Source organism: Podarcis raffonei, chromosome 16, assembly GCF_027172205.1.
Source record: "Podarcis raffonei isolate rPodRaf1 chromosome 16, rPodRaf1.pri, whole genome shotgun sequence".
Classification (NCBI taxonomy): domain Eukaryota; kingdom Metazoa; phylum Chordata; class Lepidosauria; order Squamata; family Lacertidae; genus Podarcis; species Podarcis raffonei.
In genome coordinates, this window is record NC_070617.1 from 8,289,968 (window position 1) to 8,305,212 (window position 15,245).

At 47.4% G+C, this 15,245-nt stretch overlaps 1 protein-coding gene across 2 annotated transcripts in view; it reads right to left on the reverse strand.

Moving 5' to 3' along the window:
* The window catches only part of NUP210L (nucleoporin 210 like), a 52,468-nt gene that overhangs the window by 18,491 nt on the left and 18,732 nt on the right, over positions 1–15,245 (reverse strand). For both annotated transcript variants that reach the window (XM_053368659.1, XM_053368658.1), the window contains exons 15-25: positions 14,747–14,968; positions 13,694–13,867; positions 12,523–12,715; positions 9,796–9,884; positions 7,828–7,932; positions 7,497–7,598; positions 6,605–6,733; positions 4,693–4,820; positions 3,441–3,573; positions 2,969–3,031; positions 683–862 (exon numbers count right to left, since the gene is read on the reverse strand). In XM_053368659.1, coding sequence (XP_053224634.1) covers positions 683–862; positions 2,969–3,031; positions 3,441–3,573; positions 4,693–4,820; positions 6,605–6,733; positions 7,497–7,598; positions 7,828–7,932; positions 9,796–9,884; positions 12,523–12,715; positions 13,694–13,867; positions 14,747–14,968 — 1,518 coding nt within the window. The remainder of the gene's footprint in view (positions 1–682; positions 863–2,968; positions 3,032–3,440; positions 3,574–4,692; positions 4,821–6,604; positions 6,734–7,496; positions 7,599–7,827; positions 7,933–9,795; positions 9,885–12,522; positions 12,716–13,693; positions 13,868–14,746; positions 14,969–15,245) is intronic.

Consider the following 15,245-nt stretch of genomic DNA (forward strand, 5'->3'; position numbering starts at 1 on the left):
AAGAAGCGTTTGTGTGGTGATCTGAAGAGGACAACGACCAGTCCTGACAACGCATTTGTTTTTTTGCTTAAAATATTGTAAGTTGCTTTGAGTTGCTAAGGCAAAACAAGCAGCTAATACATTTAATAAACAATAATAATCCAAGCTCCAAGCTGCTGTTCCTCACTCACCTTAGCACAGCAATAACCTCAGACCCCACACCATTCAGCCAATGAACAGCTCAGCCAGGAGACCACCCACAGTCATGAAATGTTCACACTTCCTTAAGGCACTGACTGCTCATTCCCAACAATCAAGGCAGCCAGACTCAGGCCAGTCCGATTCTCAGCATCACGCTCTAGTGTGGTCAAGGAACAGGGCACAGGGTGGGACCCAGTGCTGGATTTACGTATAAACTAAACAAGCTATAGCTTAGGGCCCCACTATATCCAACACAAAAAAACAGTGACAATTTGTTGTTGACAAAGGACACCTGGGCATATAAAGGGCCCCATTACCTTCAGTAGCTTGGGGCCTCATCAAACCTAAATCTGGCCCTGGTGGGACCTATGGAGACTGGAGGAGGTGCTAGCCCTCATGGTTTCATGGGGAGGGGAAACAACTTAAATGGTGAAAGCAGTCGAAAGTTTCAGATTACAGAGGAGCAAGTGAGCATTTGACGTCAACAAGGAGGAGGAAGTACCTGTGAAAAGACAATGACTTTTCCTGTGTCTTCGTTGACAGCCCGAATGGTCCCAAGGATTGTGGCTGTGCCCACAGCCTTGGCCAGGACCTGCCCCACTCCGTTAACTGTGGCCACAGACTGGTTGCTGATGGAGAAGTGAATGAGGGACTGGGGCTGTGGGCCGCCCTCTGACATCACCTGCAGCAGATCAGAAGAAGAAGGCAGAAGCATCCTGGATCATGACATCACCCTGCCACCAGCTGGGAACAACGCCCCCCTCCCCTTCCAGTCTATCACAGAGAGGATCCTGGCCTACATCAGGAGTGGGGAAACCTGTGGTGGGATTGTAAGGTAATTTAAAAAAATTGGGAAATGATATACAACAAATTGAAGAAAATGTTCCATTTAACATTTGTTAAAAAACCTGAAGCATTTTTTATTAGGGATTGTAGGGAAAGATCTGCCAAAAAAGCTGAAAAACATCTTTATGTATGCGACAACGGCCGCGAGAGTTTTGGTAGCACAAGGATAGAAGACTGAAGAAACCCCAACTAAAGAATCATAGCAAGAAAAATTGATGGACTATGCAGAACTGGCAAAACCGACATATAAGCTACGGGACAAGGATAACTGTGACTTTAAAGATGAACGGAAACCCTTTACAAAGTATTTGAAGACACAACAAAGCGAACTGGACTCCTTGGCTGGTTTTGAATAAACATTCACAAACTTTTTTTTATAATAATCAGCTAAATGGTTTGAGGATCTATACAACTGTGTAACATGCAGAAAACAGCATTTTTAGAGAAATCTAAGACTGGAACTGAGGGAAATTGGGGGGTGGGGGGTGCGTTTTGTGTGGCAGGGTGGGGGGAGGAAGGAAAAATGGGGGGGAATAAGGATGATATGTTTCTGGATAATATGTTTTGTTTTAATTTTGAATAAAAAAGTTATTTTTTTAAAAAAAAGGGGTGGGGAAACCTCAGATTTGAGGGGTCTACTTTACTTAGGATCCCACAACCTACCAATCAAAGCCAGGCGTAAAAGACAATTAGACCACACCCCCACACCATATGTTTAAGAAACATGGCTTCCCCCAAAGTGTCCTGGAAATGGTAGTTTAGCCCTCCATGTCATACAATTTCCAGCACCCTTAGCAAACTACTGTCCCAAACTTTCTTTGTGGGAGGTAATGTGCTTTTAATGTATGTCGTGTACCAGAATCCCTACTATTTGCTGCAGATATGACAGGAGGCTAGGAAGGGGTGATAAAAGTGGTCAGTTTTTAAACAGAGAAGCTGATTAATCATGCAAAATCAATTCAAGGCAGTGTGCTAATGAATTTGTAACTAAATTAACTGAGAGAACAAGCAGGCCTGCCCTCCCTGTGCAGTTATCTAAACCTGTGATGAAAGGGCAGAAAAAAATCTGCTTTACAAGCAGAAAGAAGGAGTGAAAGTTCTAGGTAAGGCAGAGACAGGGAGTATGTGGCCCTCCATAAATGATGGGACTCCAGCCCCCAATGGCTGGGGCTGTTAGGAGTTGGGAGTCCAACAGCATCTGGAGGGTCACTGTTCTCTCCCCATCCCTGTTCGTGGTAGCAGGGCTGTATAGGAGACATTTCAGGACCTGGGAGAGCTCCCAAGGAAGGGAGGTGGCACTGGATCAAGGTCATTACCTAGTAGCAAGGATTAGGGGCAAGGAGGAGGCTCTCCAGGACCTTGGATAGCTCCCCGAAGTAAAACCTTTGGTAGTGGGGGGAAGAAGACAGGTCTGAAAATGTAGTCCAGTCTACACTATACATTTATAGTAGTACCACAGTACTTTAAACAGCCATGGCTTACTCAAAAAAAATCCTGGGAACTGTCATTTGTTAAGGGTGCTGAAAGTTGTTAGGAGATTCCCCTCTTCCCCTCCCAGAGCTACAATTTCCAGAGTGATTTACCAAACAAACCCTTAACTCAGGGAACTTTGGGGGTTGCAGCTCTGTGAGGGAGAACAGGGGGTTGCCTAACAACTCTCAGCACTCTTAACAAACCACAGTATCCAAAATGCTGTTTGGAGCTGTTTTAAGGAGTATAATACTTCTTTAAATATATAGTACAGATGGAGCCTGGATCTGCTCTCCTCCAGTGGAAACATGAATTGCATCGACTGACATGGTCCTGTAGGCACAGTGACTCATCTCAGGGTAACCTATGCCATGGAAAGAAGGAAGGAAGGAAGGAAGGAAGGGAGGGAGGGAGGGAGGGAGATGGGCATAGCCAATAGGATGGTTTCATCCAACTAATACTCTGAACTTACCTGCATCATGTTGTGTGGAATGAGGGTTATTTTCTCTGGGATGAGCTTGAATGGTGGGAAGACCTGGCAAAACACAACAGCAGTCAAATTTGGCCATGTGGGAATTGAGGCTGTCTTTAAAAACACACACACACACACACACACACACACACACTGTACCAGCCTTCCCCAGTCTGGCGCTGCTGAACTTTAATTGCCATCAGCCTCAGCCAGCACGGCCAGTGGTCAGGGATACTGGGAGTTGTGGTCCAGAACAACTATAGCGGACCAGGCTGGGAGAAGGTCATGCTATAGAGTCCATTATCTTTTCATTCAAATCTGCAGCCAGGGCCAAAGGAACATTTCACAGAACTTGCACATGAAGTTCTTAACACCTCTGGTTCTAAAACCACAGGAGACGTTTTTTGCAAACCTTCCCCCCCCCCCCCGTGTGCTTAGGTTTTTTGACAGCCCAGTGGCTGCAATTCCTTACCTCCACTTTCCGAGGCGCCGAGGTGAATTTGATTCCCATTTTGTCCCAGGCCACGGCCACTAAACTTGTCTGCCCCACAGCCATGGCTCGGAGGACGTAGACTTCGGAATAGTCACCCACTTCCTCCATTAGCCTGCAAGGAGAGGTTTGGTAATGGTTGCATTTTGTCCAACCTGGGCAAGGGAGCGCACCAGGACAGGCCATGGAGATTTTCAGGCACCCATCTTCACATTGCTGAACAGCTACTATCCTGGGCATAACACTAGACAAATGACGGAGCTCACAAAAAAGAAAGATCAGCTGCATGACAACAAGAGTTTCCCTGCTTGGGATCAGCTCTGCCATTTTCAGTGTGGCTGCCATGGGAAGAGCTTGTCAAACGTGCAACAGCCATCCCAGAGACACCAGCGGTCGAACCTGGGACCTTCTGCACTGCATCTGAGCTTTGCTCCTTCTCTTAAAGAGTAAAGCAAGATTCCAGACCTCATGGCTTTGAATAATGACCTGATTTTAAAAGGAGCATTGGATTCTATCTTAGACCCCTGTTCCGTCTAGTGCAGTATTTTCTACACTGGCCAGCAGCAGTTCTCAGGAGTTTCAGACGGAAGACATGCCTAGCCTGACTTCCTAAAAATCAAGTAAGATCCCTCACAGTTCTGAATAAAGAGCTGGATTAAAAAGGAACACTGGAATATTCTGCGTAAGAAACCAGTTTATCTCACTTACTACAGTGGTACCTCTGGTTAAGAACTTAATTCGTTCTGGAGGTCCGTACTTAACCTGAAACTGTTCTTAACCTGAAGCACCACTTTAGCTAATGGCGCCTCCCGCTGCTGCCGTGCCGCCGGAGAACGATTTCTGTTCTCATCCTGAAGCAAAGTTCTTAACCCGAGGTACTATTTCTGGGTTAGCGGACTCTGTAACCTGAAGTGTCTGTAACCTGAAGCATCTGTAACCCGAGGTACCACTGTATTGCCTACAATGATTGGCAGGGGCTCTCTAAGGTTTCAGGCAGGGGACGTTCCCAGCCCGGCCGGGAGATGCCATTGGGGATTTAACTTTTAAAAAAGGCAGATTGAGCTATGGCCCTTGCAGTTTCGACCACAAGTTTTGACACTGTGGACTTGGTCAGTTTTGTGGGTTTCAACTGTTTGGGTGCCTTGTGAGAGCAGGGAAGGAGACCGCCTTGCGATCCCAAAGATGACCTCTTGAAGAAGCAGAAGTCAAAGCATAGGAGCCGCGGGGCACTTACGTCAGTGTGACAATGGGGGAGGCTGCCTTCAGCTGGAGCCGCATGTAGACAAAGTATTTACTCCGGAAAGGGTACCGGTGATGACCCAGGACGCGCACGGAGACCAGCACGGATTTTCCAACCTCAATCTGGGGAAGAAGGCAGAGGGTTCCAGGGTGTCCTCAACTTGGATGGCTTCGAGAGAGGATTAGATAAATTCACGGAGGAGAAGGCTGTCGAGGGTTACTAGCCATGATGGCGATGCTCTGCCTCCAATGGTTGGAGGCAGCGATGCTTCTGAATACCAGCTGCTGGAAACCGCAGGAGAGGGCTCTTGCGCTTGGATTCTTGCGCTTGGCAGAGGGCCTTCTCGGTAGTGGCACCTGCCCTGTGGAACGCGCTCCCACCAGATGTCAAAGAGAACAACAACTACCAGACGTTTAGAAGACATCTGAAGGCAGCCCTCTTTAGGGAAGCTTTTAATGTTTAACATACAGTGGTGCCTCGCAAGACGAAATTAATCCGTTCCGCGAGTCTCTTCGTCTTGCGGTTTTTTTGTCTTGCGAAGCACGGCTATTAGCGGCTTAGCGGCTATTAATGGCTTAGCGGCTTTAAGAAAAAGGAAACAAACTCGCAAGAACTCGCAAGATGTTTCGTCTTGCAAAGCAAGCCCATAGGGAAATTCATCTTGCGGAACGACTCAAAAAACGGAAAACCCTTTCATCTAGTGAGTTTTTCGTCTTGCGAGGCATTCGTCTTGCGGGGCACCACTGTACTGTATTTTAATAATTTCTTGGAAGCAGCTCAGAGTGGCTGGGGAAACTCAGCCAGATGGGCAGGATAGAAATATTATATTATTATTATTATTATTATTATTATTATTATTATTATTATTATTCTGCCTGGGGGCTTCCCAGAGGAATCTGGTTGGTCGTTGCGAGCCCAAGACAGTCTGATTCAGCAGGGCCCTTCTTATCTTCTTCATACAGCAGGCATATCTGAAGCTGCCTTAGTTCACATCAGGCCATTGGTCCACCTAGCTCAGTAGACCGACTGGCAGTAGCTCTCTAGGGGTTTCAGGCAGAGCTGCCACCTGGCCCTACCTGGAGCTGCCACTGGGGATGGGACCAGGGGCCTTCTGCGTGCAAAGCCGATGCTCAACCACTGAGCCGTGGTTCTTCTCACACGTATCCCAGTGCCCCTCCAGATTTGGTTGGGACTCCAGCCCCCTCCAGCGGAAAAGCAAGAGGACTGAGATGCGGAGTCAGACAAAGTAACATTCAGTGCGTGTGGCACAGGGACCGCGCTCCCCAAGGCTACAGGGTTTCTACCCGTCCCACTGCCAGGTGATGAGCAGATAACAGCAAAGGTTGCTAGGTTCGTAGCTGGGGCAATCAGAAGAAGGGCCACTAACTGACTGCTGATTCAGGACTTTAAATTGTGCTCTTATATCAAATTTCCTTTTCTGCGTATACTGTAATGTTTTACTGTTGCTATGGCCATTGGCTCATGCAAATACAGTGGTACCTCAGGTTAAGAACTTAATTCGTTCCAGAGGTCCGTTCTTAACCTGAAACTGTTCTTAACCTGAGGCACCACTTTAGCTAATGGGGCCTCCTGCTGCCGCTGCGCCGCCAAAGCACAATTTCTGTTCTCATCCTGCAGCAAAGTTCTTAACCCAAGATACTATTTCTGGCTTAGCGGAGTCTGTAACCTGAAGCGTATGTAACCTGAAACGTATGTAACCCGAGGTACCACTGTAAAGTTTTATCTTATCTTATCTATCTGCCAGGTGATGTATGTGTTCCCTTTGTAGCGGCCCTGTGCAAAGGGAAACCCACTCCCACAAATCTCTGCAAATCCAGGCTACATAGCTAGCGGCCGCTCATGCCCTCTGACACCCCTCCGGCCAGCTTACGAATACTCATCATACCTTATCAACAAGGTCCACTTCCAACTCATACATGTTGGAGATGCGAAGGTAGGCTGTAGCAGGTCCCAGGAAGGCCAGGCACAGGTCGTAGATCTCCAAGGTCAAAGAGCCAGGAAGGACAGGAATCACCTGCAAGGAAAGTGACAGGAGCAGTCGCTCGCAGGGTAAAGGAGACATCACTTATCAGAATGTATGAGACGGCAGGGCCCCGATCCTTTGGCTTTTGAAATAAATCGGGTTACCACAGGAACTCTGTAAAGTAAGAAATTGTGCCAGAGCTGAATTTTTTCTTTTTGTCTCCTCCCTCCGAGTCCCTTTTCCTTTTGTGTCGTGTCTCTTAGATCAGAAGCCTGAGGCTGTCTTACCACTGATGCTTGCAAGTCCCCCTGAGAGCTATTTTTCGGCTGGAGAGCAAGGTTAATACTTTGCTTTACAAAATATATAGACTGCTTAAACAAAACAAAAACAAAAAAAAGGAAAGGAAGGAAGGAAGCTGTCTAAGTAGATTACACAAAACAGTGTAAAATATTTATTGTTCAAAAGCAACAACTGATACGATGGGTAAGATGTAAATACAAGTATACACAATGGAAGCATATGCCCGGGTAGGCTTGCCTAATAATATTTACTATTTTTGGTTTGTTTATTAAATCTGTATGCCGCCCTTCCTCCATAGATGTCAGGGCAGTTCACAATGTAATAATAAAATAATAATAATAATAATAATAATAATAATAATAATAATAATAATAATTAACAATAGCAATAATATGGAAGATGAACCTATGTATTATCAAATTAAGAGAAGGGGAAGAATAGGTGGCAGGAGATCCTGAAGCCCTAGCTTTCTCTCTTCATAAAGGCTCACAGAGCTACACACTTTGACACTCACCTGAATGGCGCTCTCTGTTTCCAGGTAAGTGATGTTCACCATCTCCTGTGCGCTGCTGTTGACAAGGAAGTAACCGGACCCTTCCACCAGTGCAAACACTTCCTAGGCAAAGCAGAAGGGGGGGAGGATATCCACACCAGGACCCCAAGTCCGCTCTTTCAATGTTGCCACACAGAGCACTGGCTTACCTGGGGCTGCTCTGTTTTACTCCAAGGTCCGAGTTAGGGCCACCGTTGCCCCATTTTGCCTCTGCCAAAGTTCTCCACGAAGAGCCCCTGGTCTGAGCAGGGTTCCTCACCACCTGACCCACACCCAGCTCCTTGGCCCCTACCTTGACATCAGGATGGTTGTACACAGTGATGTTATCCGGAACCACAGTCACGTCCTCGACCAGCATGAGTTCCACGGCGGCAGAGGCAGGGGAGTTGGAGACTTCCTGTGTGCAGAAAGGGGAAGAAATGCTGCCTCGGGGTGTTTCCGCAGAAGGCAGGCCAACGCCAAGGAAACCTGTGCCCTTTTTTATTTTCCTGAAGGAAACAGATCTGTGCATACCCAAGAAGAACCAAGGGAAAGCCCTGCTGGGCCAGACCCAATGGCCTATTGAGTCCAGCACGCTGCTCTCCCCGTGGCCCAGCCAGATGTGGATGGGAAGCCCGTGAGCAAGATTTAGGCCCCACTCTTGAGAGGCCTCTGATACTGGAGGTAATGCAGCCATACTGATTAGGAGCCACTGATACGTCTTATCCTCCGTGGATCTGTCTAAGCCCCTTCTAAAGCCGCTTTAAGCTGACCGCCTCGCAGCGTCCCTTTTTGTCTCTCCTAAATATCCCGACGGTCGGCTTCGTTGGATGATCCCAGGTTTTCGGGTACAATGAGGGAGAAAAAAAAGACCTCTCTGCCCACTTTCTCGACACCATTTTACATTTATTTATTTAATAAAATTCACATGCTGCTCGACGGTAGGGAAAAAGCTCAAGAGGGATTTACAAAAAAGAACAGAACGACGACATTATTGGTGGACGGTTAAAAACCATTTAAAACCTTCAAAAACAATGAAAATCAACGATAAGCTTAAAACCGCATTAAAACACATGCCAACGTTCTGGGTAGGCTTGCCTAAACAAAAGTGTTTTGAGCAGCCGCTGGGGAAGAGCACAGTGAAGGTGCCTCCTGGATGTCAAGAGGCAAGGAGTTCCAAAGTTTGGGTGCATTTCTTACAAATGTGGGACAGGTATTACAAGTATTTATGAAATCTAGCAGCAGGTAACTAACTGCATGTGATACTGGATGAGTTCTGGTGCCTACCTCCCCTACACATACTTGCAACCCAGGGGGACTCAGATAGCGCAGCTAATCTGGCATGTTAGGTATCCCTTCTCACGGCGCCAAAGCTGACATGATAGAGAGCCCAGCTGTAGTTTTCTCCCTTTTCCATTGCAAAATGTCTTGAGAAGCTTAGGCAGTAAGTTGTTCTCTCCTTTCTCAAGGAAACGGGGTGTTTTTTTTGAGAGGGGGTGGTTCTGACGAGACAATCACATTGCAAGATGTGGGAGACGGCAATTGTTTCTTTTCTGGTCTTGACTGGGGCGTTGGCACTCTACGGCCCCTGATCCCCTGCTTCCATGGTTTTTTGCTCTTTTCAAGACCAGACCAGGCAATTTTTTTCTATAAGCTGCCTTGAGTTCTTGTCAGGGAAAACAGCAGGGAATAATAATAATAATACACAGCATCTGTAACAGTGCCTGTTTGCAAATTAGAGCAGTTAAGTGGGCCTATATGGGGAAAGGTGATCTCATAGGTAAATTGTTAAGGGCTTTATATACTACAGTGGATCCTCAGTTGTCGAACACCTCCATTGTCATACATTTCTGCTCCCAAACGCTGAAAACCCAGAAGTAGCTCCGGTTTTCGAACGATTTTCGGAAGCCGAACGTGATAGGCGACTTCCGTTTTGAGTTTCCCTATTGTATTGAAGCTTCTGGTTTCAGTTTTCGGAAGTCGAACGGTCTTCCGGAATGGATTACGTTCAAAAACCGAGGTTCCACTGTAACAGTAACACCCTGAACTTGGCCCGGTAGGAAACAGGCAGCCAGTGCAGTTCTTACATACGTCTACCATGCATATAGAATTGTAGAGTTAGAAGGGACCCTGAGGGTCATCTAGTCCAACCCCCCTGCAGTGCAGGAATCTCTGCTAAAGCATCCAGACAGATGGTCACCCAACCTCTGCTTCGAAACCTCCAAGCAAGGACCCGAGGACAACAACGCCCTCTCCATGGCGCAACCTTCCCTCCACTCACTCTTGGGCTCCCTTTCTCGGAATATTTCACAAAGTTGACGGAGATCAACACCGTCCCTTTGATCTGCCGCACCTCAAGGAGCTGGTGTCCTGGGGCCAAAACAGATACAGACATAGGGAGGGAGGGAGGGAGAGAAAAGGAAGCAGAAATTGAAACAAATGTATTTTAAAATTGCCATTCTTACATAGGAAGGGAGCGTTGGCTATTTGCAGTTTAGTAGCGTAGAGAGCTTGCTGGGGAGACCATGCATTAAAAAAAAAAAGGACTCAAAAATAACTTAAACAAGGTTTTAATAAGAAAAACAAAAACTCCTTATACACTAAATACATTAACAACCAAACCAGACCCAACCACCAACCCATCCCCCAGGGTAATGGGAGAGCTAGGTGCTGCTCCTTATATACTACACCCAAATGCTGACACACCTTAATCAAATACAACTCAGCAGCACCTGCTACGTTTCACAGCTGTAAAGCTGGGTCTCGTTATCTTACTCTGGCCCTTGCTCTGGCCCCTTAAAGACATACACATCGGGTGGAACAATGATGAACCTTTACATTTAAAGAAACCATTCAACAGGGAGGTGTGAGGGAGACTGCATTCTTACACGTGAGATACAGTAAGTTTTATTTTTTAAAAAATTACAAGGATGAGCAAAAGGGGTCTTGCCAGGTGGGGCGGAGCCACAAGAAGAAGAAGAAGAAGAGTTTGGATTTGATATCCCGCTTTATCACTACCTGAAGGAGTCTCAAAGCGGCTAACAATCTCCTTTCCCTTCCTCCCCCACAACAAACACTCTGTGAGGTGAGTGGGGCTGAGAGACTTCAAAGAAGTGTGACTGGCCCAAGGTCACCCAGCAGCTGCATGTGGAGGAGCGGGGAAGTGAACCCGGTTCACCAGATGACGAATCCACCGCTCTTAAACACTACAGCACACTGGCTCATAACAACACTAACATCCTGGCAGTTGGGACGCTGTTGCTTACTGTGAGGGAAAGGAGAGAAGTGGCAGGGAGGCCAGCATGGTGCAAACACACCCATGGAGCCAATCCAGCACACCTGCCGATGTGTTTGCACCATGCCAACCCCCCCAATTCATCCCAGTAAGCTGCAGCAGGACAGATGCTTCTGCAGCTGAGATAGTGCTACTGTGTATTGTAGAGGTTAGAGTGCTGGATTAAGACATGAAAGTCCAGGGTTCAAATCCCGACTTGGCCATGAAGCTCACTGCCCCTCAGCCAAACCTACCCTACAGGGTTGTTGTTTTGGGGAGTAACTACTACTAAATGGTGAGTACCAGCACCTTTTTTTCTAGAAGAAGAAGAAGAAGAAGAAGAAGAAGAAGAAGAAGAAGAAGAAGAAGAAGGTGGTGGTTTGAATTTGATATCCCGCTTTATCACTACCCGAAGGAGTCTCAAAGCGGCTAACATTCTCCTTTCCCTTCCTCCCCCACAACAAACACTCTGTGAGGTGAGTGGGGCTGAGAGACTTCAAAGAAGTGTGACTGGCCCAAGGTCACCCAGCAGCTGCATGTGGAGGAGAGGGGAATCAAACCCAGTTCACCAGATTACGAGTCCACCGCTCTTAACTACTACACCACACTGGCTCAATGGGGGGAAACCATGCAAGGCCACCTTGAGCTCCTTGAAGAAAAAGGTGTGACGTAAGTGCAATACACAAAACATATTTTTTGCTCTATAGGACGCACCCGACCATAGGACGCACCTTGTTTTAGAGGGGGAGAATAAGAAAAAAAAATTCTTCCCCTCTCTGCTCAGCGCCCCTTCAGCGAAACGGCAGGAGAAACAGAGCCCCATCCATTTCTTGTCCTGCTTGGCTGAAGGGGCGCTGCACAGCTCTCCCTCTCTGCTGAAGCCAGGAGAGTCTTGCTCTCCCGGCTTCAGCAAAAGGAACCCGAAGCCTGCGGAGCGCAGCGGGAACTCACACTGCGCTCCGAAGGCTTCAGGCGGCTATCCCTGAAGCCTGGAGAGTGAGAGGAGTCAGTGCGCATTGACCCTTCTCGCTCTCCAGGCTTCTGCGAAAGCAACGCGAAGCCTCCGGAGCGCGGAGGGAGTGCTCCCACTGCGCTTCGGAGGCTTCGCATTGCTATCGCTGAAGCCAAGGAGCCTGCATTCGCTCCATAGGACGCACACACATTTCCCTTTAATTTTTGGAGGGGAAAAAGTGCGTCCTATAGAGTGAAAAATACGGTAATTAATAACCCATTTAAAGATGTAAAAAAAGCCCTGTGGCTCAGGCCAGTGGCTCATCTAGTCTGGCATCCTGTTCTCACAGCAGCCAACCAGATGTCCAGGTGGGAAACCCGCAAGCAAGGTGTGAGAATAACAGAAACTCTCCTTTCCTGTGGTTTCCAAATTGCACGGCGGAAGCAGGACTGAGATAATAAAAAAGCACTGGTTGTGGCAGTTCTAGCTACAGGGGCTTGGATGGTCTCCTCATTAAAGGGCCTGGGAACATAAGAAGAGCCTGCTGGATCAAAGCAGTGGCCCCTCTAATCCAGCATCAGTTCTCACAGTCGCTAACCAGATGCCCCAATGAGAAACCTGCAAGCAGGACTTCAAGGACAACACCACCCTCCCCATGTGCAATTCCCAGAAACAGGTATTATTTCGGAGGTGTATCACTGCTTCCGGGAGCGGAGGAAGAACATGGGCATCCTGATTAGTAGCCACTGGTTTCTCTGCTGAAGCGCAACGCTGAGCCGTACCATGGAGCCTGGTCTGTCCAGTCCCATCATCCTTTGGTACCATCTGCATGGACCTCGGTAGAGCGAAGTGAGCCAGGCTTTGATTGGCCGATATCCACTCCAGGATTAGGGAGGTGAAGTTATCAAACTTCCGCCGGTGCTGGTCGAAGAGAGCTAGCTCCAAAACGGTGTTCCTCAAACTGGACACGGGGACCTGCAAGGCATCCCAAAAGACACCGGAGGCAGCCTGCATTTAATAGCGCGCGAGATGCACCTGGGAAAAGACCACATCTTTGTGATCTACGGTGCCAAAGCACAGAAGCCCTGCAAAGCAAGGGCAGAAGAACTTGAAAGGCACTGGTGGTGACACCTTGGAAGATTACATACCATGTTTAACTAATAGGTCCGTTGGACTGATTCTGTTTTAAAAGCTTTGGTCTACTAAAGAAAGATAAAACCCTGATAACAAAGGCTGGCAACAAATATAATAATAATAATAATAATAATAATAATAATAATAGTAATAATAATAATAGTAATATTTCTATGTCGCCCATCTGACTGGGTTGCCCCAGCGGCTCTGAGCGGCTCCCAACAAAATATGAATATACAGTCGTACCTTGGTTCTCAAACGGAAACCGTTCTGGAAGTCCGTTTGACTTCCGAAAATGTTCAAAAACCAAAGCATGGCTTTCGACTGGCTGCAGGAGCTTCCTGCACTCAATCAGAAACCGTGGAAGCCGTGTTAGACGTCTGGCTTCCAAAAAACATTTGCAAACCAGAACACTCACTTCTGGGTTTGCGGCATTCAGGAGCCAAAACATTTGAGTCACAAGGTGTTCAAGATCCAAGGTACAACTGTATTTAAAAGATATATATTAAAATCCAGAGCTTTTCTTCTAGGAAAAGTGGTGCTGGTACTGCGTACCCTTGAGTGCTCCCAGAAAAAGCACTGTTTAAAATCTATCTATCTATCTATCTATCTATCTATCTATCTATCTATCTATCTATCATCTATCTATCTATTTTCCCTACAAGGACTTTCCTTGCAGTTATACAAACTTTCTGAGCTCAATTTCTGGCTAATAACAAAAAAAAAAAAAGACTCTCCAACATCTTCCCAAGATTCCCAAACAAATGAAGCGCATTGAGGTGCTTCAGTGGCACTTCAAGCTTTTCCCGGAACACTTACCAGCTGCTTGTGGTGCTGAGGCAAAGGGCAAGGCGGAGTGCCAGCTGCCAGCTTATACACAGGTGTCACGGCCATGCTGGCAGGGTGGGCACAAATGAACCTCACCTGCACCATCTCCACAGCAGGACTGGGGTTTAGCACGCCCGGATGATTGCCCACCTGGAATGTAAACACCTTTGGGGAAGCAGCAAAGGAAGAGTGGTTGTCAGCCAGCAGGCTTTGCAAATGTAGCCAAGCATAGTTTAGATGTAACCAGAGCCTTTGGACAGGGTCAGTTTAAAGCGTTAGACTAAGAGAGACAAACGCTGAAATCTCTTAACTATGGAATCTGGAAAGGGGGCATCACAGTGGACGGTGCACACAGCTGGAAGGAAGAATAAGCCAAGCACAGATGTAGCTATCATAGTGCCGTTTTCTGTAAGATGCGCCAGCACTATGGAGGCTGTGCCTTTCCTTATCGGCCATTACGTTTCTTAGTAATAAATAATAATAATAATAATAATAATAATAATAATAATAATAATAATAATTTATTTATACCCCGCCCATCTGGCTGAGCTTCCCCAGCCACTCTGGGCAGCTTCCAACAAAATATTAAAATACTGTAATACATCAAACATTAAAAGCTTCCCTAAACAGGGCTGCCTTCAGATGTCTTCTAAAAGTCTGGTAGTTGTTGTTCTCTTTGACATCTGGTGGGAGGGCATTCCACAGGGCCGGTGCCGCTACCGAGAAGGCCTTCTGCCTGGTTCCCTGCAACTTGGCTTCTCGCAGTGAGGGAACCGCCAGAAGGCCCTCGGTGCTGGACCTCAGTGTCCGGGTAGAACGATGGGGTGGAGACGCTTCTTCAGGTATACTGGACCGAGGCCGTTTAGGGATTTAAAGGTCAGCACCAACACTTTGAATTGTGCTCGGAAACGTACTGGGAGCCAATGTAGGTCTTTCAAGACCAGTGTTATGTGGTCTTGGTGGCCGCACCCAATCACCAATCTAGCTGCCTGTTAACGTCTTGGGCGGGGGGGGGGGGAGAATACGCACACACCTTCCTCCTACCTGTTCCCCCAGCTCCAGGCATGTGATCCGATAAATGTACTGGTTTTGCTTCCTCTTGGCCGGCAAACGAACCTCCACCACGTGGACTTTGTCCTTGTGCTCCACTCTGAGATCCAAGAAGAAGCGGGATGGCTCCAGCACCCATGGGCTGGGCCCTCCCTCGAACACCATCTCCTTCACGGAATGCCAGGTCACCAAAGCCACCTCCACAGGGTTCACAGCCTAGTCATTATATAAAGGAGTTAACACTGCCTTGGCCTGCAAAGAATTGACCCAAGGACCCCCCCACCCCCGGTTCCCCACCTGTAATTCTTCCAATATGGAGGTCTGTGCTTTCTAACCACCATTCACATCCCTAGTTCCCGGGAAACTAGTAAGATGATAGATCAGGTTGCAGACGAAGAACATCAAAATGAAGGACTCCATCTTATACGAACTAAACCATTTAGCTCAGTATTGTCTACACACTGACTGGCTGTGGCTCTGCATGGTTTCAGGC